General features: G+C 36.5%; 1 protein-coding gene across 1 annotated transcript in view; it reads right to left on the reverse strand.

Moving 5' to 3' along the window:
- Positions 1 to 25,226, reverse strand: part of DISP1 (dispatched RND transporter family member 1) — a 219,262-nt gene that overhangs the window by 12,640 nt on the left and 181,396 nt on the right. Inside the window, exons 3-6 of the mRNA XM_040263713.1 lie at positions 10,134 to 10,163; positions 2,437 to 2,560; positions 1,483 to 1,610; positions 1,021 to 1,118 (exon numbers count right to left, since the gene is read on the reverse strand). Of these exons, the coding sequence (XP_040119647.1) occupies positions 1,021 to 1,118; positions 1,483 to 1,610; positions 2,437 to 2,560; positions 10,134 to 10,163 (380 nt within the window). The remainder of the gene's footprint in view (positions 1 to 1,020; positions 1,119 to 1,482; positions 1,611 to 2,436; positions 2,561 to 10,133; positions 10,164 to 25,226) is intronic.

Genomic DNA, 25,226 nt, shown 5'->3' on the forward strand with positions numbered 1-25,226 from the left:
ACAAAGTTTTCTTTAGTAAACTCCTGTCTTCAAGACAAAGACCCTGAAGTTTGAATAGATATAGAAACATCTAAGACCCAATCAGGTCCCCTAGTGATCTAAGAAGATAAGAAAAAAACACATCTTAGAAGGATTTTCAGCAACAACAAAAAAAGCTGAAACCAAAGGAGCTTCAATGTTAATATTTACTTAATCAGAAATTGAAGTTATCACAATTCCTCACTTGTAACCATGAGGGCTAATCAGTGATATACAAAGTTAAACATGTTTCTCTGAGGCCCTGAACTCTTCTTTCTTGGCAGCTACAGAGGAACCAGGCTGACTCTAGGCTACAGCAGATTTTGTTTAGTGAATTTGCTGCCAACATTTAGAGATCTGTGATGCCATATTGAAATCAAGATTCCTGGCCTCTGGGAATTTCTTACAATATTTGGGCCCTCATTTTTTCAAGGCCATATTCTGCCATATACTCTTCAGTCACCATCACTTCCTGCTGTCTTAACTCAGTTCACTTATCTCATCCATATATGAGCTGGGTCGCTGAGGCATGCAAGCTTTGAACCTCTGGACTTTATTTGTTCGTCTTTCTTCCACTAATGCCTAATGACAAGGCAGGCACAAGAAGGCTATTAATACAGGTGTTTTGACAGTAGATTGTTTCAGGGTTCAATCTAAAAATATGTACAAGGAGTTTTTTAAGATGACTTGAAATATTGAGCGAGGTCAATAATTTTATTAGATTTATATCCGTCTTTAAACTGGCTATAACTCAATGCTCTCTTTCTTATTATTTTTTTCTTTTTCGCTCATTATTTTTTTTATTTATAGGTAAATAAATTCAGATTAGTGGTTGACTAACCTAGAGAAGTAAAATTACAAGTTAATTAAACAAAATCTCTTGAAGCACGATAGAAACACTAAAGCTGTGTGACCAGTCACATACACCCAGACAATATAGGTTATCAGTCACTTTCAATCCCAGGAAACTCGGAGAGGTTTGTCATTTATGATGCCACTCACTTGGAACATCACAGAAAAAGCTGTCCTTGTGGAAGTTCCAGTCAACTTCTCTCTTCTCTCTTTCATAATGATCATCTGACCACCTATCATCCCGATGGCTGAAATGGAACACAATTTGGTCTTCAGTCAGGTCCTCACCATTCCAAGGATGAGAAGCCTACTGGTAACAATACTGCCTCAAAGTCATGGCCTATTTAGTGCTTGGTATGAAGCTGGACAGATGGGCATAAGCAACCACCATTCATTTTCTCACTTCGGAAAAAGGTAAAAAAAAAAAAACAAAAAAACCAGACCCAAACCTTCACTAACAGACAACACAATCTTAAAAGACAATGATAATTTCAACACATTCAGTGGTAAAGATTTTGAGCCACACATTTCAGATGTAATTGTTTTGCTCAGGCAGTGTTTATAAGTGGAATTCATTAGCAGTGTTTTGTCTAAAAGTTAATAAACGGTTACCTTTTGGCTTGTTCATCTGCATATTTAAAGGGGTAATTTGCTAACGTTGCTTTGTATCCTGTATTTTTCACCATGTTATTCCATGTGACCAGTCTCTGGCCTATTGCAGTCCCTCTTGGTTCAAAACCCTAAGGCAAAATATTACAAATTCCCATTAGTGTACTTCATTTCAGGCTAAGTACAGTTAAAACAGCTTGGGAAGGCAATGTCAAGGTGATGGATAGCTTTCGACAGAAAATAAATGCGTTCTTCACAGCTACTCCAGAGGTGAACTGCATTAAAACAAGATGATTTGACATAATAATGATCACCTATTTTCTGTGACAAAACAGCCTGATTCTTGGTATGTTACATATCTCAGGAAAGAGGATAGAAAACTTATCTGAAGCTTCTCTTCCACATGCATCCCTAGCATTTAGTAAATACTTATTTTTATGTTATAAAACATCATTGTCAAATTAAATTACATTATGCATGTTTTACAAAGAGTTTATCATTATCATTATCCTCATTCATATTTTCCTCCCTATTCCATACCCGAGGGACATCTATCAATACTTAAAAACAGACCCTGCTCTCTTAGTAACACTGAAATTCCTTTAACTTCCTCGGGAAAAAAAAGGTGACATTCTAGTTTTAAAGATTTTGTGAAAATGTTTTTATAGTCTGCAGTTTCTCCAATTTACAGCTTTTGAGCTTAACATGGAAACCAAGAAACAGCTTTCCAGATTTTTGAAGGTGAGCGAGTTCCTTGACCGCCTTTGAGAACCTGAGAATACAGACAAGTCTTCCCTCTTTCAGAAAGTGACTATACTTACTGATGGCTTGAGAAGGTTGCAAAAGAGAGGGTACTAGATAACATAAGACAAAGTGTCCTAAAATGCTTAATCTTTTGAGATGATTGAAGGCCAAATAAAATAGATGAGCAGATTCTATTGGCTCAGTTTTCCTTACCAGCAGTGGATCAGAGAAATCAGGAAGCTCTGGCACTAATACTCCAACCAAGGCACAGACCACGATGAACACCGTGCACGTGCCCAGGACAACCACAGGCCAGTCTGCTATCAGGGCTGCGTAACTACAAAAGCAGAGAGAGAGCACAGAGAAAGCCTCTTAGAAGCAGAGTGAAGTTTTTTCACTACCTAACAGAGCAATTAGTTAATTCTTCCTACTTCAGACCTAGTGCTGGTATTTATCAACGAAAGATCTAATGAGATTATAAACCGTTGCTCCTCAGGTGCTACTCTTTGTGAATCCATGGACTGCAGTATGCTAGGCTTCCCTGTCTTTCACTATCTCCTGGAGTTTGCTCAAATTCATGTCTGTTGAGTCGGTGATGCTATCTAACCACCTGAAAGTGAGCATAATGTCCATTTCTGACAAGTAATATTTCATTGCTTTATCTGTGCCTAGAAAAAAGATCTTGAATCTACACTTTCTAAGTGGAAAGAAATATATTTTAACAGAGGCTCCATCCTCTTTGCAGTCTCTTCCAGAACTTTTGTTTCTCCAGTTATTCCTTTCTCCCTACTTTCACTCCATCACTTCTTGAAAAAGAACCCAGCCCATAAACAGGTTCAGCTAAAGCTTTAAGAATTGTTGTTTTAGATGCTAAGTCATGTCCAATTCTTTGTGACCCTAAGGACTGCAGCCTGCCAGCTGCCTCTGTCCACGGAATTCTTCAGGCAAGAATACTGGCGTGGGTTGCCGTTTCCTTCTCCAGGGGATCTTCCCGGCCCAAGGAACAAAGCTGCATCTCCTGCACTGGCAGACAGAGTCTTTACTGCTGAGCCACCGGGAAAGCCTGTAAGTCTTAAGAATAACCAAACCGACTTGAAACCTCCCCATAAACCTATTAACCATTCTTTTAGTTAAAACAAAAAGTTGGACATAGAACAATGATGAACTTATCCACTAGACTGTGAGCTACATGAGGGCAGAGACTTTTGATTTGATTGAGTGGTTGATTTAGTACAATATTAGTGCCTTCTTCTTTTTGCTAAACATTTATATACTTTCTTTTTTGAAAATTATTTTTTTATTGGAGGATAGTTGTTTTATAATATTGTGTTAGTTTCTACTGTACAGCAAAACGAATCAGCCATTCATATATATATATATATATATATATATATATATATATATCCCCTCCCTTTGGAATCCCTTTCCATTTCAGGTCACCACAGTGCATTAAGTAGAGTTCCCTGTATGTTCTCATTGGTTATCTATTTTACACAAAGTATCAGTAGTATGTATATGTCAATCCCAATCTCCCAATTCCTCCCATCCTCTCTTCCCCCTTGATATCCATACAGCTGTTCTCTACGTCTGTGTCTCTATTTCTGCTGGGCAAAGAGAAAAATGATATGGATGATCCTGTCTGCAAAATGGTGTCTTTTAAAAGGTGCTTGGTCACTATTGATTAGATGAACACCCATGTATCTATCTTCCCTCAATTCTCTAATCACCATGGCCTGGCTGTGGTTTCTTACTATACCTCAGAAACTCCTCTCTGTTACCATATCCCACAGTCAAGTCATTTCTCCCAATACCCTTCCCATACCCTCATTTACTATCTTCCACTGAAAGACCTGTTTCTGGGCCCTTCCATAAGATCTTGGACCAGGCCTTCCTAACCTGATGCTTGCCATTCTTGCTAACAACTTAGTGCTTAATAGAAGTTGACTAAATTGAACTCTTCTAAAATTCAAAATGTATTCTGCCAACTTCAGGTTTCTTGAATTTTTATCAGAGAAGAAAAGAAACATCTAATTTCTGGACAATTACTATTCAAGTCTCAACAGTGTTAGCTCATTGGGCTGCTGTGATGGCTATTTCTGGCTCATTTGAAATAGCCTTCTTACTCAGATATTTTGAGTTTTTTCTTCAAAATCATGCTGGCAGTTTAAAGAAAGCTTGTGGCTCTACAATTCTGAAAAAAGCTACAAGATGTCTCTAAGAATAGATGGCTGATTTTTATATTCTGATCGCTCAACTTCATAGATCTGGCTTCATGGAGATATTCACATTAAATTTTAATAAGGAAGTTAAAATATAACATAATTATGCTTTAAGGGAGCACTTGCACAGGCATTTTTCATTATTTTTCTTTTAAAAGCAACCTTAGGAGAATAAAGAATAATAGCTTGCACCCACTAAGAGTTCCAGTTGCTCTGATTCTTTACATAGATTATCATCTCACAGAATTCTCACAACAACTTTATGAGGTGAAACCGAGGCACGGTCAGGTTGAATAACTTGTTCAAAGTCACAAGCTGGCCCCGGTCATGAAACAAGTATGTCCTGGGGATGTAATGTACAGCACAGTAACTATAGTTAATAATACTATACTGTATATTTGAAAGCTGCTAGGGGAGTAGATTTTAAAAGTTCTCACTACAAGAAAGAAAAAAAATTTGTAACTGTGTGTAGTGATGAATGTTGACTAGACTTATTGTGGTGATTATTTCACATTACATATGAATATCAAATTATTGTGTTATACACCTGAAACTAATATAATGCTACATATCAATTATATCTTTAAAAAAAAAGTCACAAAGCTAGGAAGCCAGATAGTCTGGTTTAAGAGTCTGGCTTCTTAGCCACTATGATATCATCTCTTGCTTCAAACACAAGAGAAACAAAAGACATCAAGAATAAGTCAACTTGCCACAAACAGATGCTTTCCAAAACTGTCATTTAGAATTAAATTCCTAAGCCATACTCTTAATTTCTCTGTGCAAAATCATATAGACTCAAAGGACTTCAAGTTTGAACATGATTCACTAACTGTAAATTCTGCATTTAAAAACTCATTAAGGAAAAACTATGCTAGGTAAGGTGAAATAACTTAAGAATAATTCTGAGTGTATTAAAAACACATAAATCACAATATGTTGATTGTAGTTGTTCAAATGTAAACACCAAGTGGTCAGAATTGTTCGTATTTCCAGAACACACCCAATGCTTATATTTTCTATACTTTATTTCCTCCTCCACCAAGTGCAAACCAAGATGAAAGTAACTGGTTTGAAGCAATAAAATCCTTTGTCAATAGCACATTTGAGACTTTCTGTTCATTGCTTCAGGTTTTTAAAAAAGTCCTTTACATTTTAGACCTTTAAAATATCAGCCCTATGAAGTGAAAAGGGCTCCAGGCTTACACAATTACTCATTATACTTTATATTAAATGGATCAATTTTCTTTCAAATAAACCAGAAGTTATGCATTTTTACCTACAAACATGTTATCAATAGAAGGCCATGGGCTCCAAATTGCTTAGTTTTCATACTGTGGTTTAATTTACCTATATAATGACTTTTTGTTTGTGTTCTTGAAAAATCTGCACACATGCACAGCAATCTTAAAAACTCGTTCAATAATTGCTTTTTCTTGCTTTTGAAAACATTTGGTTTTGATTTTACAGCACTGCTCTCTACTATATCTGTGCATGGACTACATATGGAAACTTTACAGTATTAGTGATTTCAGCACATTTCTTCCAAACACATTTAACCTTCCTCACACAGCACATGTTTCACATGCTAACCTTTCCTAGAGACAACTGCTCGCACTTAAGAAATGGAATCACTATCCTGAGGACATAAAGCTCCACAGGGGGAAAGCCCTAACTCTTTTAAGTAAATATCACTCAGACAGTGGTTTCTCCTAAATATCATACAGTGACTGAGGCTATTTCTGCTTCCTGCTGTCTATGCTAGGATGTTGTGTAGCTACGGGCACCATGTGGGAAACAAAAGTTTCATGTATAATATGAAACCCAGACAATGGTTGTAATATTATGACAAAAATCTAATAAAGCAGGAAAACTGGAGAAGTAAAGGAAATTAAAAATGACCTATAAATCTTACAGCTATATTTTTCTAGCTAATTCCCTTCATGATGCATCTGAGTTCAAGGTACATATTCTAAGTTTAAATTTGAATAAAGGACCTGCACATTCTTTTCTCTGAAAAGTCAACTACACATGCATTGGAAGAATTTTCCAAAGGATCACTCTTTTACTATAGTATGTTCTTCTGTATACCATGTAGTAATTGTCTTTCATCTGCCTGATCTAATTTTGTACATCTTTAGACCACACTACAACATAACTGTACATGCTGTCCACTTCTCTGGCTTCTGGATGACAGCAGGCAGTCATTTCTTAATGACTGACTGACCAGGTGATGGTTTTCCTCGAGGCCCTACTGCTGATCAGCTGCTTAGGTTAGGCCCACAGCACTACCTGTGGCACTGTTGTATTGGGCTGGCCAGAAAGTTTGTTTGGGTTTTTCTATATGATGGTACGGATAAACCTGAATGAACTTTTTGACCAACCCAATATAAAAGAGCACATCATCATCTCAACAGGTCACGTATCAAACAGTACAGATATGAAGGATTCATTCTCCTTCTATAAAATGACAGATAACAGAAGGAGCAGGGAGAATGGATTGTGTTTGTGGGTGAACTGCAGATCTAAGTGAGTGGGCAGGGTGCCTAGCACCCCGGTTCAGGCTGCTCCTGCCCTGCTAAAGTTTCCATGAGGTATATGGACCTTGATGGCTCAAGTGGTAAAGACTCCTCCCTGCAGTGTGGGAGACTCGGATTTGATCCCTGGGTCGGAAAGTTCCCTAGAGGAGAACATGGCACCCCACTCTAGTATTCTTGCCTGGAAAATCCCATGGACAGAGGAGCCTGGTGGGCTATAGTCAATGGGGTCGCAAAGAGTCAGACATGACTAAGCACACACACATACATGGGAAGTCCCTCAAACATACTCATAGATTCTCAATCACGTTATTATTGGGTTTACGCTGGAAAAAGATCAGCAATAACTGTTAAAACAAATAAATGAAGTATCTTACAGGGCGAACTTATGCTCACGTGACATTATAAGGGGGACCTGTTTTAAATGGACCATTTGTATTACAATAAGACCCTCCATAATAAGCTTTCCTCTCTTAGTTTACAAAGATTTTTTTCTCTTGACTTTTGCTGCCTTTCTGGAAACCCTCTCCTCTTTCTCCCTTTCCTTTCCGAGTGGAGAGCCAGGCTTTAGAGAGTGTGAGTACTTCAGACCTGAGGTACTCTTTTTCTGACCAACTACCCAGTCCTTAACCCCTAATAGCCTGGCTTTTGCTCTGATGAGTCTTCTGAAACTGCCAATGTCAACTGTCTTGGTTTTCATCTTCTTTTACCTAAGCAATAGTTAACACTTTAGCTATTGCTTGCTTCCTAAAAAAATCTCTTCCTCCTGTGTTTCTTCCCTTCTGTTTCCTTTAATATATTTTCCTTATCCTTCTTCTCTTTTAAGGGTAAGTGTTTCTAAATGTTATTAATCCTAACTTTTCTAGTGGCTGCTGTTGCTGCTGCTAAGTCACTTCAGTCGTGTCTGACTCTGTGACCCCATAGACGGCAGCCCACCAGGCTCCCCCGTCCCTGGGATTCTCCAGGCAAGAACACGAGTGGGTTGCCATTTCCTTCTCCAATGCATGAAATTGAAAAGTGAAAGGGAAGTCGCTCAGTCGTGTCCGACTCTTAGCGACCCCATGGACTGCAGCCCACCAGGCTCTTCAGCCCATGGGATTCTCTAGGCAAGAGTACTGGAGTGGGGTGCCATTTCTAGTGGCATCAACTATCAATTTAGTGGAATATTTGAAGCTTATGGAATTTCACAGAAGAAAACAGTACAGAACTCTTTCTTGTGAAGTAATAAACTCATTCAACAGTTAGTGTCTTTCTGGGAATAAAATCATAATAGATATGGATATTATCCTCAAGGAACTTAGAGCCTAATTCAGAAAATCAGACAGGTACACAAATATCTACAGAACTAGGTCAACAGAGGTACATTTTTACAGGGATACAGATAAAAAAATTTTGTGAATTCTATGAAGGAAAAGATTACTTCCAGCTAGGGCGGGAAAGGGGAATCAGAAAAAGCTAATTTTAGGAAGAAATTGTATTTACACGTGCATATATTGAAAAGAATAAATTACAACTTTTAAAAATACAAATCTTTTAACAGAGAAAAATACATATTATGGCAAAACCAATACAGTATTGTGGGGTGAAATGAAGTAAAATAAAAAAATTTAAAAAAGAAAAATAACTGTGGACACTCACTGCCTTTGAAAAATTTAGAATCTAAGAATTAAATCTTTAAATACAAAAAAAAACACAAAATATATGACTCTTTCAAAATGTAAAACTTTTTGTCATTTAAGAAGACCCCATTATTTCCAGAAAAATGGAAATTCATTTTCTTCATGTGTCATATTTACTTGTATAACCTCTCTCCTTCATCTTTTTTCCATAATTTTTTTCTGTTGCAAAATTGGGTAAAAAAAATGTAGTATATGCATACTATGGAATATCATTCAGTCTTAAAAAGGAAGGAAATTCTGACGCATGCTCATGGATGACACTTGAGGACAATATGCTAAGTGAAATCAGATAGTCACAAAAGGACAAATGCTGTGCTCTTCCACTCACATGAGATGTTAGAGTAATGGAATTCATAGAGACAGGGGAGAATGGTGGTTGCTGGGAGCTGGGGGGAGGAAGAAATGAGCAGGTACTATTTAATGGGTACAGAGGTTCAGTTTTGCAAGTTGAAAAAAGTTCTGGAGACGGATGGTGGTGATGTTTGTACAATAATGTGAATGTACTTAATGCTACAGAAGTGAACACTTTAAAATGGTTAAGATGGTATATTTTATGCTATGTCTATTTGATTACAATTTAAAAATTAATATTTTTAAGTATAAAAGGAATTTACTAATTAAAATTTATGTAGCAATCTTACTCCAACAAGAGAATAACTCTCCTGAGGACTCTTCAGAGCTATCAGCATCTGAGCTTCCTTAGCAAATGAATTTCAAATATCATGAAGAATTTCTTAACAACCTCATATCTGGAATCACCATGCAAAAGGACATCTGATGAGACAATGCTTTTTTTGGGAAACAATTGTCCATTTAAAACTTTGATTTTCTACTAAAAAATGAAAACTTAAAAATTTTCACATAAAAGAGTACCTCCATCTTAACATGATAACAAAATTTTATAAAGAGACACAGACGAGCCATCTGAAATTAACTGCTGTGAGTTCAAGTCATGGCAGTTGGCTGGATGGTTTCTCTCTCATCAGTAAGTAAGACATTGCGAAGCCAAGCCTTACAGGAAAGAATTCAAAATAATCATGCAAATATAAATGATCAAAGTGAAAGTGAATGTTGCTCAGTCGTGTCAGACTCTTTGCGACCCCATGGTGTACAGTCCATGGACTTCTCCAGGCCAGAATACTGGAGAGGGTAGCCTTTCCCTTCTCCAGGGGATCTTCCCAACCCAGGGATCGAACCCAGGTCTCCCGCACTGCAGACAGATTCTTTACCAGCTGAGCCACCAGGGAAGCCCATAAATGATCAAACCCGACTAGAATTTAAAGGCTAAAAGACTCCCTTGGGATTAAAATCACTTTTTGGAGTTCAGGATTCCTCAAGCAGCCAAATCAGAGGAAATATAATTTTCCTACACAAAAATACAAATGAGGAATGCAAAAACAGCAGCAAAACATAAAGAAAATACTAAGATGGTAAAAGCATGTACTTATTTCATAAGATGATCTAGACTACTTTACCTTTTTGGTAACTTGAAAGGTCTGGATGGTCTGGAAAAAAGCAAAGGAAAAACAATCAGAAACAAGGCATCATAATATAAACAAATGCTTTATATATACATTTAACATTTCAATTATTATCTCTCCTTATGAAAGAATCCTTGAAGAGTTAAAAGACATTTCTATTTGAGAGATTTTGGATTTAATAATGAATGTTGGCCACCTTGTATGCCAGTAGGTGGCATATTCTCAGATGTTCATCACACCCTCCTAGGGGAATCATAGTCATACCAGACATTCTCCAAACCTATAGCTACAGATTCCCTCATCTCTCTCACAACAGGAAGCCACATACCTGTCTCCAGTCCGAGCTGCTTCTTACTTATATCTTTTTTCTTTTAATTTGGACATCAATACCTTCTTCAGCTAGAAATATCATATCGCCTCTTCAGTTACAAAATTCACTGCTCATGTTTCACCATGCTGGAAGACAATGGTTCTCCCCATGTGGGATGAAGACCCCTGGGAGTTCCTCATATCCTTCAGGGTTTTTCAGGGCCTCCCTTTTCCAACCCCATACCTCTTTAAGGCTGGGTTTCCTCCATAATATTATATACTTCAACCAAACAGCAGACTGCAATAGACTGACTGCAGAATCAAGTATGAGAAGCCTGCTGTCTCCTATTAAACCCACATCAAAGAGACTTACAAAAATGTGAAACAGTGCTAATCGCCTCACTAAAGTTTTTCTTTTCATTTTGGAAATTATTTTTCATAACTTATGTTAACATGTAAAGGACTTACAATCATTATTTTAAGAGTTAAATTAAAAAATTTAAATTTCTCAGTTTTAATTCCAATGTGGTACCTATCAGATATAACACATAAAATATTAATACCTCTGGATCCTTAATAATTTTGAAAGTGTAAAAAGGTTGTGAGATCAAAAGGTTTGATAACCATTACAATAATACTGAGAGGATACTTAAATATTTGCTTAGTAAATGAGTAATTTCCTACCTGTGTACTCTCTCCTAATCTGAAATCTGCCACCAGGCTGTCCCATACTTTGAGGAAACAAAACAAAATGAAACATCTATTTTTGTTTTTTCTACTTCAATCTATTACTCTTCCAGTAGTTAGACCTCTGTTTTAGATTTTCTTTGAGATCTAAAAGTTTCCTTTCTTATTCCTCCCTCTCTATTTATATGTCTCACTAATATATATGTATTCATTCTTTAAAAAATATTTATTTAACTCCTGGTATTGCCATGAATGAGAGCAACAGGGTCCCAAACTTCAGGGAACTCACATTCCAGAATGCACTTTGTATCAATCTGCTTACAGAAAAGATGCATATGTTCTAAATTTCATGTGTTTTGTACATGTCCTCGTTGATGACTCTAAGCCCCTTAAAAATATTATACTCAAGGAGGTGAAACAACCCCAGAGATTGCAAGCACTGGAAACAGTCTTAGAGAAGACATATCCCCATTCCATCCTAGTCCTATTTTTAGAGATGAGCCTCTGTTTGCCTCTGGTCATTTAGGGTCTTAGGAACAGAGCTGAAGAGAGAATTCATGTTTCCTGATCCCTAATTTGCTGTTATTAGTCTTGTGTGTGTCAATCTGTAATACCAAGGGGGGAAAATGACATAGGGATAATCATAAAGTATTCATCTGTCATATATGAAAATAAGTAGTATTTCTGTGGGGAGATATGGAATTTAGAGTTTCTAGTAAGACGAGCATAAGAGACCTTGTTGCTTCACAAATAAATATGAGGCCAAATATTTGTGAATATTCTTTAGCATTACAAAACAAATCATTATTAGCATTTAATCATTACTAAATAAATCATTATTTAGCATTACTAAATAAATACTCTAAAATTTATTCTTTTTAAATATATATACAATAAAGAGAATTCCCTTTAAAAGCTAAAAACTGACATTAAAAGCACACACAGGGACCTATCTTATTTGTGCTCACATCTCCATAATCTAGTATAATGCAGGGTCCCTTGTAGATGTCAGATCAGAGTTTTCTGAATTAATGAATTAGTTAATTAATGAATCTTTTGTTAATGAAAATTAATGAATCTTTTATTACTTTTCTCAGGTTCAACAGATGTGAAATCAGTAGTCAATGGACAGCAAGAAAATGAAGACATAAATATCAACACAAGTAAATTTAGCTCTATTTTCTATTTGTTTATCTACCTGTTAAATACACACATAGACACAAACGCACCCTCTGTAACTTAAACACATTCATATCTGCGAATCCTAAGCTCCTTTACCATTTTACTATATTTGGCAAGTTTTTGTTTGTGTCTCTGAATCCTATAATAGAGGCCCTTTTATTCGATGCTGCAAGAATCATTAATTTGGTGGCTAATCAGAAAGGTTAAAGTAAAAACTTCTTTAAAAGTGCTACAGACATTCCTTACATATCTAATTGTAACTTATGCTCAGTCATGTCTGACTTTTTGTGACCCCATGAACTGTAGCCCATCAGGCTTCTCTGACCATGGAATTCCCCAGGTAAGAGTACTGGAGTGGGTAGCCATTTCCTTCTCCAGTGTATCTTCCCAACCCAGGGATGGAACCCAGGTCTCCTGCACTGTAGCCAGATTTTTTACTGTCTGAGCCACCAGGGAAACCCAAATGCATACACAGATGCGAAGGGAAATCTACCAAGGGAAAACCCCCCCAGTCTTCTCAAATATAATTATATATTGATGTTTTTAAAAATATGTTTTACTGAGATATAGTTCACATTCATTGCTGTTCAGTTGCTAAGTCATGCCGATGCCTTGCAACCCCATGGACTGTAGCACATCAGGCTCCTCTGTCCTCTACTATCTCCTGGAGTTTGCTCAAATTCATGTCTGTTGGGTCAGTGATGCTATCTAACCATCTCATCCTCTGCTGTCCTCTTCTCCTTTTGCCTTCAATCTTTCCCAGCATCAAGGTTTTTTCCAAAGAGTTGGCTTTTCCCATCAGGTTGCCAAATTATTGGAGCTTCAGCTTCAGCATCAGTCTTTCCAATGAATATTCAGGGTTGATTTCCTGTAGGATTGACTGACTTGATCTCCTAGATGTCCAAGGGATTCTCAAGAGTATTCTCCAGCACCGCAATTCGAAAGCATCAATTCTTTGGTGCTCAGCCTTCTTTATGGTCCAACTCTTACATACATGACTACTGAAAAAAACCACAGCTTTGACTATATAGACCTTTGTAGGCAAAGTGATGTCTCTGCTTTTTAATATACTCTCTAGGTTTGTTACAGCTTTCCTTCCAAGGATAATTATTCCATTTAAAGCGTACAAGTTAATGGGCCTTAGTGCTTCCACAGAGTTGTGTGACCATCACCACAACCACACACTGCTTTTTAAAGAACATGCTATCTGAACACCAATGATGAAGCTATTAATGAGCTTTGCAAGAAGATTTATCTTTACAGAGAGGGAGACAATGACCAAAGAAGCCAGTCACTTAACTTGCACACAAAACCTTAACTTGTCACTCTCACTTTTCAAGTTACACATCCTCAAAACTACCTCTTAAATTTCCACAAGAAATTAACAGATTTTGCTGTCTTTAGACTGAAGGTGACCCCCAGAGCCATAGCTCTGGGCTGGATCATACCCAGCAGTTGCAAAAAAAAAAAAAGAAAAAAGAAAAAAGATGTTTTATTATATACATTTTGGATTGTTACAAATATAAACATTCTTTTTCCTCCTATTCACCCCCATTAACTTTTTTTTTTTTAAACTGAGAAATTCATGGATCTACAACTAGTTTATTCCCAAGGAACAGAAACAACTATATATTCATCACATTCTTTCTGCTTAAGTAAAAACTTCATTTTATGTTAAGGTTGAGACAATAAGAAGAGATTGTTGACATCAGTTGAGAAAGAAAAATTGAGGTTACCGCAAAGATACCTTCTGGGAAAACATTAGATCCCTTTGAAGTTTTACACTAATGTACATGACAAACAGATGTTTGAAACACCAAAACCACAACTGCAGGTAAAACACGAAACCTGTTTGATTTATGGTTTAAGGTGTTGCCATCTTGAATTCTGCTCTACAATCTCTTACCAGAACATAGCTGTTTAAGGAGGCAGGCGAGAGAATCCACCATATACTTTCATGACCAAAACTGGTCTTTCTTCATTTGTACCATCTTTCTGATTTGCTACTTTTAATAGCTATCTAATAAAATCTGCAGAATGATTTTTTTCCTCCTAACCTCAGTCTTGTGTTGCTAAATAACAACTGGTAAAAACAAAAAGAGAGAAACCATGTTTTTCCAAGGTTCATTCACCTTTTAATAGCATCTGGTCAAAACACATGCCAAAAAAACAAATAAAAAATAATAATCTTAGGTGAAAACATCTGCTTGTTCTTTGGTTAGGGTTGTAGACATTCTGTTTTCTACTGAGAAAAAGCCCCAAGGTGGATGACATTTGCAGGCTCCACAGCACAACTTCTACAGGCTGTATTGTAAATAAGCTTGGGTTGTGCACAATCCCCAGATGACTAGCTGGAGTGTCATTCTCTCTCCCACTCAAGAAAATATTTCTGTATGTGACTGGGTAACAGTGACATGATTGTAGAGCTAAATTCAACTCTTCTTTCAAAAAAAAGAAATAAAGCACTTGCAAACTCAGTACTCATGTTAAGTAATTAACTGCCTCTGGCACTTCACATTTGAGAACTGTAATAGCAGTTAGAACCTTGGCTCCAGCTCAGATGACCAGTGAATTGTGGTATGTGCACATATATTGGTCAAGGGACCAACTAATGAGAGTGTAGAGTTCTCAGAAGAAGGGAGGGTGGGGGGTACAAAGAAGGGTAATCATGACAATGGGGGTTGGGGGAAATACAGAAGCAAGGAAGATCTTTTAAAAAGGTCATTAAAAAATGTATGGGAGGGAAAAAGTTAACAGGAAACAGGAAGGAATGTAGAAAAGCTACAAATGGTCTGTTTCTTGGTTTCCCTCACCTTTCCTCTTTCTTTTGATAATTTTTGGGAAAAGAATGGCAGATTGTAGGGTGAGGGAAATGGGACTGCTAAAACATGAAAACATTCTGCCCATCTAGAGAGTTCAATTGTTGAGGTAACTGCAGAATTAATGTAACAACTTAGAAAGGGACAGTATCAAGTTTCACAAATTCCAAATAGCTTTTCCTAGCATTCAGGAAAACCAAAGCTGTGGAAAAAAAGAGTTCTGTATATTTCTGAACAACTAGAATGCTGTGAAGGAAATACATTTTCCACTTCATGGTAATAACCAAATTTAAATTAAAAAATGCTTAAAGTAGCATATTTTAGTCTCAGCAGTTCCATATTTTAGTCCCACAGGATTGTGCCGCATTGCCTTTTTGTAAAAGGGGTATTCTGCAATTAATAACTTCAGTTCAATGCTGGCATGTTATGAAGAAAGTATCTGAAAATAAAGAATCCACACTTTGATAAGCATTCTTTAAAAGATTTCCAACAAAAACAAAACCAATCTTCATCACTAAGTATTTCCATGAATCATCACTGGCACGCTTGGGGTCTAACATGAAGATGAAACAGATACCCTGTAGACAAGCTAAGGTTGGCCTTTAATTCATCTTCGTGCACTAGAGCTAAATGTTTACGGTCTCTGTCAAGTGATTTGAAAGATAACAATAACCACAACTACTTGCATAACGCATGTCCTGACTGCTCAAGAGATGTTGACTCAAAAGGACTGGTCACTTTGACATCTCAAACTACTGTAACAGACCAGAGTCCCACTACCATAAAAAAAAAAAAAACTAGGAGAGGGGCTTCCCTGGCAGCCCAGTGGTTAAGACTCTGCTCCCCAAACAGGGAGTTCGAGTTTGATCCCTCCTCAGTTCAGTTCAGTTCAGTCGCTCAGTCATGTCCGACTTTTTGCGATGCCATGAATCGCAGCATGCCAGGCCTCCCTGTCCATCACCATCTCCCGGATTAAAATTCCACATGCCCTGGGGCCAAAAAAACCAAAACATAAAACAAAAGCAATATTGTAACCAATTCAATAGAAACCTTAAAAATGGTCTACATAAAAAAAAATCTTTAAAAAAATAAACAAGGAGAGCAAGGGAAAGGTTGGATGTGGACTAATATTTAGAGAGCATGTAATAATAAATAGACAAATCTTTATAACTGTTAAAAAAGAAATTGAGCAGAAATTAAATATTTGAGTATGAGGCAACTGTCTTTAAGAAAACAGGTGAACTTAGTAATCAAACAATGTGAGTTAAAACAGATAAATAACTCGGTCCTACTGGATAGCACAGGTAACTACATTCAGTGTCTTGTAATAACCTATAGTAGAAAAGAATCTGAAAAAGAATATATATGCACGTATTAAAAAATGTGAGTTAAAGTCTAAACCAATGAAACTCATTAGTTGAACTATCTTGAACAAGTCCTTTAATTTCTCAGTATTTGTGAGAAATGAATAATACAAAGAATGAACTCCGTGAGTAATAGTTTCCTGTTACTACTACTACCATTAATACCACACTACCACCACCACCATTACTAGTAGTTCATCTGGAAATGGCATTTAAGCATCAGTAAGGAAGTAATGCAGAAGACTAATGAAGACTAAAGTAATGCACTTTTGTTCATAAGCATAGTGAACCTTTATGATTTACTTTTCAAGATTCAAATGGCACTTGCTACTAGCTGAATATAATAAGAATAAATGGTATCATACCTGCAAGCCTAATTAGAACAAGAAATTGTTAGAACTGTAGGAAACTCTAAAAGTCTTCCTTCTAATCTTTGTTTTCACGTAACAAAGGAGAAAAAGGTACAAGTTTACAGAGAAAGTCAACGAAGAGCCAGGTCTAAAATGTGAATTTTCTGCCTTGATCCTGTACTTTCGGCCACAACCTGGAAAAGAGTACACTGATGGAGGTTATGAGATACTGCTTGTGAACAAAAAATGGAAAGGAGGGCAGAGCAAGATCTCATTTAAGAGCAAATGGTACGTGTTCATAAGCGTGCATTTGCAAGGATGTTCACTGAGGTGTGGTTTACAGTAAGGAAAAAAGTGAGAGCAACCTAAAGGCCCATTTATTAATAGAAGGATGCTTAATTAATGGTAGTACATCTATACTGTGGAACACTGCACAGAACGAATTCTTAGAGGTACACTTACACAGATATATACTGATACAGAAAGGGCGCCAAGACAAAGTGAGAAAGTTCAATATAATTTCATATGGCATTTTTGAGAAAAACTATATAAAATATGTAAATGTACATTAAAAATTCAGAAGGGAACATGGAAAATCAATAGCCTTGTTTACCATGAGAGAAGGAATCAAGAGTGAGTTTTACTTTATATTTTTGAATCCTTCATGAGACTGTATTCATATATTCGTTGTACAGTTACAAAGAAATGGAAGAGAACTTTACAGAGAGAAATTGCATACTTATTCATTTAGGTACACGTGACTGAAATATTTTATTTAAAAATTTCTCTCATTGACATAGACTTTAGGAAGAATGAAAACATCCCAGCTAACTATGTACTAGATGAAAATAGCTAACACTATACACAGATCATAAATTATCAAAGAACTTAAAATACATTTAATACAAAATCTACAGTTAATTTTGTTCAATTCAAATATTAACCGCACAGTTTAAATGACACCACGTAATCTGATCTTCACTGGAATCACCTGGGTAGCTTATTTAAGAAAGATTTTCCAGGGTCGTCAGGGATCTGGTTCAGTAGGTCTTGGAACAGAGCCTACAGAGTCAGAGCTTGAACCACTGCTTAGGACAATCTGCCAGGAAAATGTGACTTCCAGACAAGAAGCAATTAGAGAATAGGACAAGAAAATAATAAAAACTTAAAGGTATAGTACAAAATATTGAGTAGGGGAGATAATATTGGAACAGGGCACTCCACAAAGAATAGCAACTGAACTCGACATAAGTAGAATCTGAGCTAGGTCTTCAAGGGTAGTTAGATTTCAGACAAATAAATAGGAGGCACAGTTTCCTTGGAAACAGTACTAAGTCCTGTGCCAGACACCTTCTCATAGCAGCCTGAGCAATGGCAATAGGACTTAATGAGGGAATAGTGCAGAGGGCTACTGGACCAGCTTGGGAGCTAGTGTAGTGTTCTAGGTGTACAGTGTGGCGCAAAAAAGAAATGACAAAGAGTTTAATCTTCCTTTAATGATTCAGAAAGCCTCTAAGAATCTTAGACATACCCATGTGAATCAAAATATAATTATCTGTTGTCATAAATATATTACTATATAATATATAATAAGATTGGGATTGACATAGACACACTACTATATATAAAATGGATAGCTAATAAGAATCTACTATATAACACAGGGAATTCTACTCAATGCTCTAATGACCTAAATGGGAACAGAATCTTAAAACGAGTGGATATCATGGGCTTCCCTGGTGGCTCAGACGGTAAAGAATCCGCCTGCAACGTGGGAGACCTGTGTTCGATCTCGGCTGGGAAGATCCCCGGGAGAAGGGCACGGCAACCCACTCCAGAATTCTTGCCTGGAGAATCCCCACGGACAGGGGAGCTTGGTGGGCTACAGTCCACGGGGCTGCAAAGAGTCAGACACAACTGAGTGACTAAGCGCACACACACACACACATATTTATGTGTAACTGATTCACTTTTCTGTACAGCAGAAACCACCACAACATTGGAAATCAACTATATGTCAATAAAATTAATTAAAAATAAATAAAAATTGGAAAAATAAAACAAATGATTATATAATTATGTTATTAATTACATATTATCTATGTTATTAATATAAAATATATAGATAAGGTTAATATGTAATTATATAATCAATAATATTAAAATATATATATTACATGAAAAAGACTCTGGTGAACTTTTGGATAAATTTATATATTCTATGTATAACACACTTTCATACTCTCAGTTATATAGAACCCAGTTCTCCTGCATTGCATGTGGTTTCTTTCCCATATGAGACATCAGCAAAGCCCATTAATATTTATTCAATATACATAATGATGAACTTTAAGTACAATTAGAAATGCCTAAAACTTCACTTATCTTTACATAAGGAATTAAAAATTGCTGCGGTACCTACTGAAATGAAGCTAGAGATCATTTGAATTACAACACAAAGGGGTTGTCCAAAAGGTTAGTCTGGAAGTTGAGGGCATAGTTCTTTAAGTATATTTGAGAAGGTTGAAATGTATTCAACAAATACATTTCATTACTTTCATTAAGGTAAGTTACACAAACATTTCACCACTTTCAAAATTTTATGGATCTTGGCTTCCCTGGTAGCTCAGATGGTAAAGAATTCACCTGCAATGCAAGAAACCTTTGTTTGATCCCTGAGTGGGAAGATCCCCTGGAGAAGGGAATGGATACCCACTCCAGTATTCTGGCATGGAGAATTCCATGGACAGAGGAGCCTGGCATACTACAGTCCATGGGGTTGCAAAGAGTCAAACACAACTGAGTGATTTTCACTTTCACTACCTGTAAAAAAGTAAAAATGTTTGGCATTTTTATTACAAAGTATACAAATAAGAGTTTGTATGTTAATTAAAACCTCAGTGAGGTCTATTTGCATTCCTGAAAATAAGTTATCTATTAATATTTTATTAATAGGACAAGACCTCCATCAATTAGACTTGAGATCAAAAGTATAGACATAATCATAATCCACAAACTTGCCAATTATTTTCTCCAATATTGCTGGTTTTCAATTTTTAGTATAACATGTCTGCATTTTGTTCAATGTAAGAACTAAAGATCCTACCCCAAGCAAAAGTATTCAAACTCCACGTTAGAAGATAATTAATCTTTCTTAAATTCATTTCTCACATATTCTGGATTATTTTGGCCCCCACAAAATTATTCAGTATCAAACAAGTTTGAGTTTGGAAGGTTAAAAGTCACACCTGCTATCAAAAACTTTGGAGGGAGGGTGGGGGAAGTTAAAAAAGTAATAAAAATCCACTGTATCAAAATGAATTCCAACGGTGTAACCAATACCTTGCAGCTGTTGTGATATCTTCATTTTACTGGCCAGGAGGATAGACTATTCCCTCAACTACTATAGAAATTCTTTAGTTATGCTTTTCAGAACAACATATAGTGAAATTGATTTTTCTTCCTTAACTGAAATTTCTCATATTTATCCTTTAACTTAAAAAGTTATATTTATATATCTCAATGGTCTAGAAACTTTACTAAAAGAAATCAAAGCAAAACTCCAACACAGTTTTTATAAAAATAATACTGGCAGGAAAAGGGTCTTGTTAGCCAAAGTCAAGGTTAAAAAAAAAAATCAACTATGTTTAAAAGAATTAGACTGAGAAGAAACGAGAATTTTTGAAGAAAAACGAAGAAAACCCCAGGATGATGGGACCATGTGTCCTCAGGCTCTGCTGAGAGCCTCTTTCTACTCCGGTGTTAGGGTGATCAGGCGCTGTATTCAGTTCATAATGGTGCAGATTCTCCCTGCAACCCCAAAACCTATCATACCATGAAACCAGGTTGAGGAACTTATTCTAAGAATAATGTATTAACAAGACAACAGTGAGAAGTAAGAAGACCTGTTACTGACTTGGGGAATTAATCTTGAGCTTTAACTTCTCTGGCTCCAATTTCCTCATCTTTGAAAGAGAGTTGGATTAAGTTATTTCTAAGGTCCTTTCCTGCTGTGAAATTCTATTGTACTCTCATGTGGCATTTCAGAGAATCCAATTTATCACCTGAGTATTTCAATACTCTACCATGCCAAAAGTTGGGAGGCCAGGTTACCCTCATCAAAATTCCCATGTTGAAATACTTCATGTGTATAATCAATGAAAAACGACACCCCTCCCCATAAGATAGGTAAGAATGAACTTAGGTTTTAAAATGAATGCTGCTGGCTCCTTATGTGAATAGCTCTAGAGACTGGCCTTCTAAATAGCTAGATAAACGGTTTAAGGAAAAAAGGGAGTAGGTAGGAGGATGGGGCAGGGTGCTCCAGGTTAATGAACATGAAGACTGATGAACTGTGATGCCAGTAACACATTTTTGCTAGTATGTGTCAAAGGAAGAAGAAAACACTGCAGGGAATCATGCCAGGTTATTGAAGATGCTGGTGGTTAAGAAGTGGTGAGGAATCACCTAGTTCACCAGCCTAACGCATTTTACCAGAAGAGCAAGCATGACAAAGTACTCAAGTTAAAAGGGCTATTCTGAGGGGACATATCTTCTGCTTTAATGTTAGCTTTGTTTTCTGAATATAAAACAAATGCACACTTTTTCAAAAAAATCTGAAAAATGCAGAAAATTATGAAGGGACAAAAATCAGCTATATTCCTTCTACACCAATCTAACCTCTGTAATTCTTTTTTGATCTATTTCCTTTCAGTATTTTTTCCTTTGTGCCTAAATATACACCTTAACTATGCACACAGTTAGGATCATACTAGATGCATGAAGTGTTACCACTTTTGATTATGAGTCTTTCCCATGTATCAATAATTAAAACCTTCTAAAAACAGGAAAAACATGATTTTAGTAGCTGTATAATGTTTCATTCCCCAAATTCATTTAACATATGCATATAGCTGTAATCACATTAACATATTATTTTATGTCTCTTTTGCTTATATTAATATATATCTTTTCTACTTATTTATAAAAGAGTATAAAAGCTCTGAAACATCAAGATTTTCCTAGTTTGTGATACGTTTTTAAACTGCTGGGAAAACTGGTCAACCACTTGTAAAAGAATGAAACTAGATCACTTTCTAACACCGCACACAAAGATAAACTCAAAATGGATTAAAGATCTAAATGTAAGACCAGAAACTATAAAACTCTTAGAGGAGAACATAGGCAAAACACTCTCCGACATAAACCACAGCAGGATCCTCTATGATCCACCTCCCAGAATTCTGGAAATAAAAGCAAGAATAAACAAATGGGATCTAATTAAAATTAAAAGCTTCTGCACAACAAAGGAAAACATAAGCAAAGTGAAAAGACAGCCTTCCGAATGGGAGAAAATAATAGCAAATGAAGCAACTGACAAACAACTAATCTCAAAAATATACAAGCAACTCCTGCAGCTCAATTCCAGAAAAATAAACGACCCAATCAAAAAATGGGCCAAAGAACTAAATAGACATTTCTCCAAAGAAGACATACGGATGGCTAACAAACACATGAAAAGATGCTCAACATCACTCATTATTAGAGAAATGCAAATCAAAACCACAATGAGGTACCACTTCACACCAGTCAGAATGTCTGCGATCCAAAAATCTGCAAGCAATAAATGCTGGAGAGGGTGTGGAGAAAAGGGAACCCTCCTACACTGTTGGTGGGAATGCAAACTAGTACAGCCACTATGGAGAACAGTGTGGAGATTCCTTAAAAAATTGCAAATAGAAATGCCTTATGACCCAGCAATCCCACTGTTGGGCATACACACAGAGGAAACCAGAATTGAAAGAGACACATGTACCCCAATGTTCATTGCAGCACTGTTTATAATAGCCAGGACATGGAAACAACCTAGATGTCCATCAGTAGATGAATGGATAAGAAAGCTGTGGTACATATACACAATGGAGTATTACTCAGCCATTAAAAAGAATACATTTGAATCAGTTCTGATGAGATGGATGAAACTGGAGCCAATTATACAGAGTGAAGTGAGCCAGAAAGAAAAACACCAATACAGTATACTAACACGTATATATGGAATTTAGGAAGATGGCAATGATGACCCTGTATGCAGGACAGCAAAAAAGACACAGATGTGTATAGCGGACTTTTGGACTCAGAGGGAGAGGGAGAGGGAGAGGGAGAGGGTGTGATGATTTGGGAGAATGGCATTGAAACATGTATAATATCATGTAAGAATCGAAATGCCAGTCTATGTCTGATGCAGGATATGACACGCTTGGGGCTGACGCGCGGGGATGACCCAGAGAGATGTTGTGGGGAGGGGGGTGGGAGGGGGGTTCATGTTTGGGAACGCATGTACACCTGTGGTGGATTCATGTCAATCTATGCCAAAACCAATTAAAAAAAATGTTAATTCCTATCTTATAATTAAATAATATTTAAAGCATAAAAAAAAATAAATAAACATGATTTTTGACATGTGTTCTAAAAATTTCAATGGCTGTATTTTCCTTTGTAATTTGGGTGACTACTTTTACAATTAAAGAATTATTCTTAATCCAGATGTCAGTTTTTTCTAATTCCACTTACTGATAATCTAGGCCAGGCCTATTATTTTGTGATACTTCAATTATCATTTTCTACAGGGTCTCACTTCAAGGGGAAAAGTAGAGTCAAAAAATTCATTTTTATAAAATATATGGCATTTGAAATTGTGAGAATAATAAGCTGATCATGGTACACCTGTTCAGCTAGGAGAATGAAATTTCCATGTTCTGGCTGAACCATCCCAATCCATCCTAGTACACTGTTTGGCGCCATCTAGTAACAGTTTTTCTCTTGGGTTTAATTATCAGTGGGGACAAATGTGGATTTGGAGCTTGACTCGTCCTTCCAGGACTATCATAGTGGTAATAGAAATTTCCCAGTTAGTTGGTATGCATTTTGTTATCTAGATGTGGGGAAACTGGGCTGAGAGAGAAACAAAAATACAGAGATCTTTCACTTCCTGAAAGAGGGCTGCCTATGATCAGATGATAAGAATTTGAGTCTGGCCCTGTTTGAGAATAGGGGTTAGGTAGAAGTCAGGAGCCCACTGAGTTTCTAAGGAGTTTTACTTTATTAAAGTTTTACACATACTAGGGTCTATTTGGTACAATTATTTCCATAGAATCACAATGTTTTAGTTACTCTGGCTTCAAGATAGCCAAAGTCCCAGGATGGAATATATTTAGGAAATCCTAATTTCCTTTGAAGAATTAATAGATTCATAGTATTATTCTTGCGTTGGTAATTTGAAAACAATTTCAGTTAGTGAAAGATTGAAAGTGATTTTTAAATGGGTCCCCAACCAAATACAGGAAACTTAAGCCTCCGATGACATACACGTGCTAAATGATAGTCTAGAACAAAGATTCTAAAGTAAATTTCAGCTTATTTGGAAAAACTTCATAATAAGACAATTGCATGAACCTCAAGGGCAGTATTATAGCAAGTTTCCCCTATGCTTTCCTTGTGCACAGGTATTTCTTGCAAAGTAAACTCACATTCAATTTTAAGTCAACTGAGCATAGTAAGTTTTCCCAGAACCTGACTTATGTCATAGGTTGAAGTATTTTGGAGGAAAAGGCTTACGTATGTAGAATCCAAGGGTGCTCTCCTGTCATAAATGTTAAAAACACCCTTTCTTTTCCTTCTTCCTGGCCCTAAATCTGTCTCTTCCACATGGAAAACAAATCTTTTTATAATCTTGGCTTACCTCTATCATGAAATGTTTGGCAGAAGGCTGGGAAAGATGCTTTATTACCTTTGCTAAGGAAGACTATCCAAGGACAGCCCTTGATTTTCTCAGCATTATTAAATCATTCATTTTGTTATCTTTTCTCCACCCGAGAAATTCCAGTCTGCTAAGCACTTTTGAGCAGTAAAAAGTAAAAATGCAATTTCTACTTTCAAATACCAAAATAGGAAGATGGAAGGCTGACAGAAGATGCAAGTGGGGAAGCAAATAAGGCAAGGTGTAAGGGGTGTGCAAGAATGTGATCATGTCACAAAAGACTCCATTTTTCAGATTCTGAAATAAAAATGCAGCTCATAGATTCAAAATAGATAACCAACAAGGACCTAGTGTATAGCACAGGGAACTCTGCGCAATACTCTGTAATAATCTACATAGGAAAAGAATTTTAGAAAGAATAGATACACGTATAAGTATAATTGAATCACTTTGCTGTATATCTGAAACTAACATAACATGGTTAATACTCCAATATAAAATAAAATTTAAAAATAAAAGTATGTAAAAGTTCAAAAATGCAGCTTAACTTTACTATCTTCAAAAGAGGAAAAAACATACATATTTAAACAGCAAGGTGGCAGCTCAGAGTGGAGCTTGGT

The sequence above is a fragment of the Oryx dammah genome, unplaced genomic scaffold, assembly GCF_014754425.2.
Source record: "Oryx dammah isolate SB20612 unplaced genomic scaffold, SCBI_Odam_1.1 HiC_scaffold_21, whole genome shotgun sequence".
NCBI lineage: Eukaryota > Metazoa > Chordata > Mammalia > Artiodactyla > Bovidae > Oryx > Oryx dammah.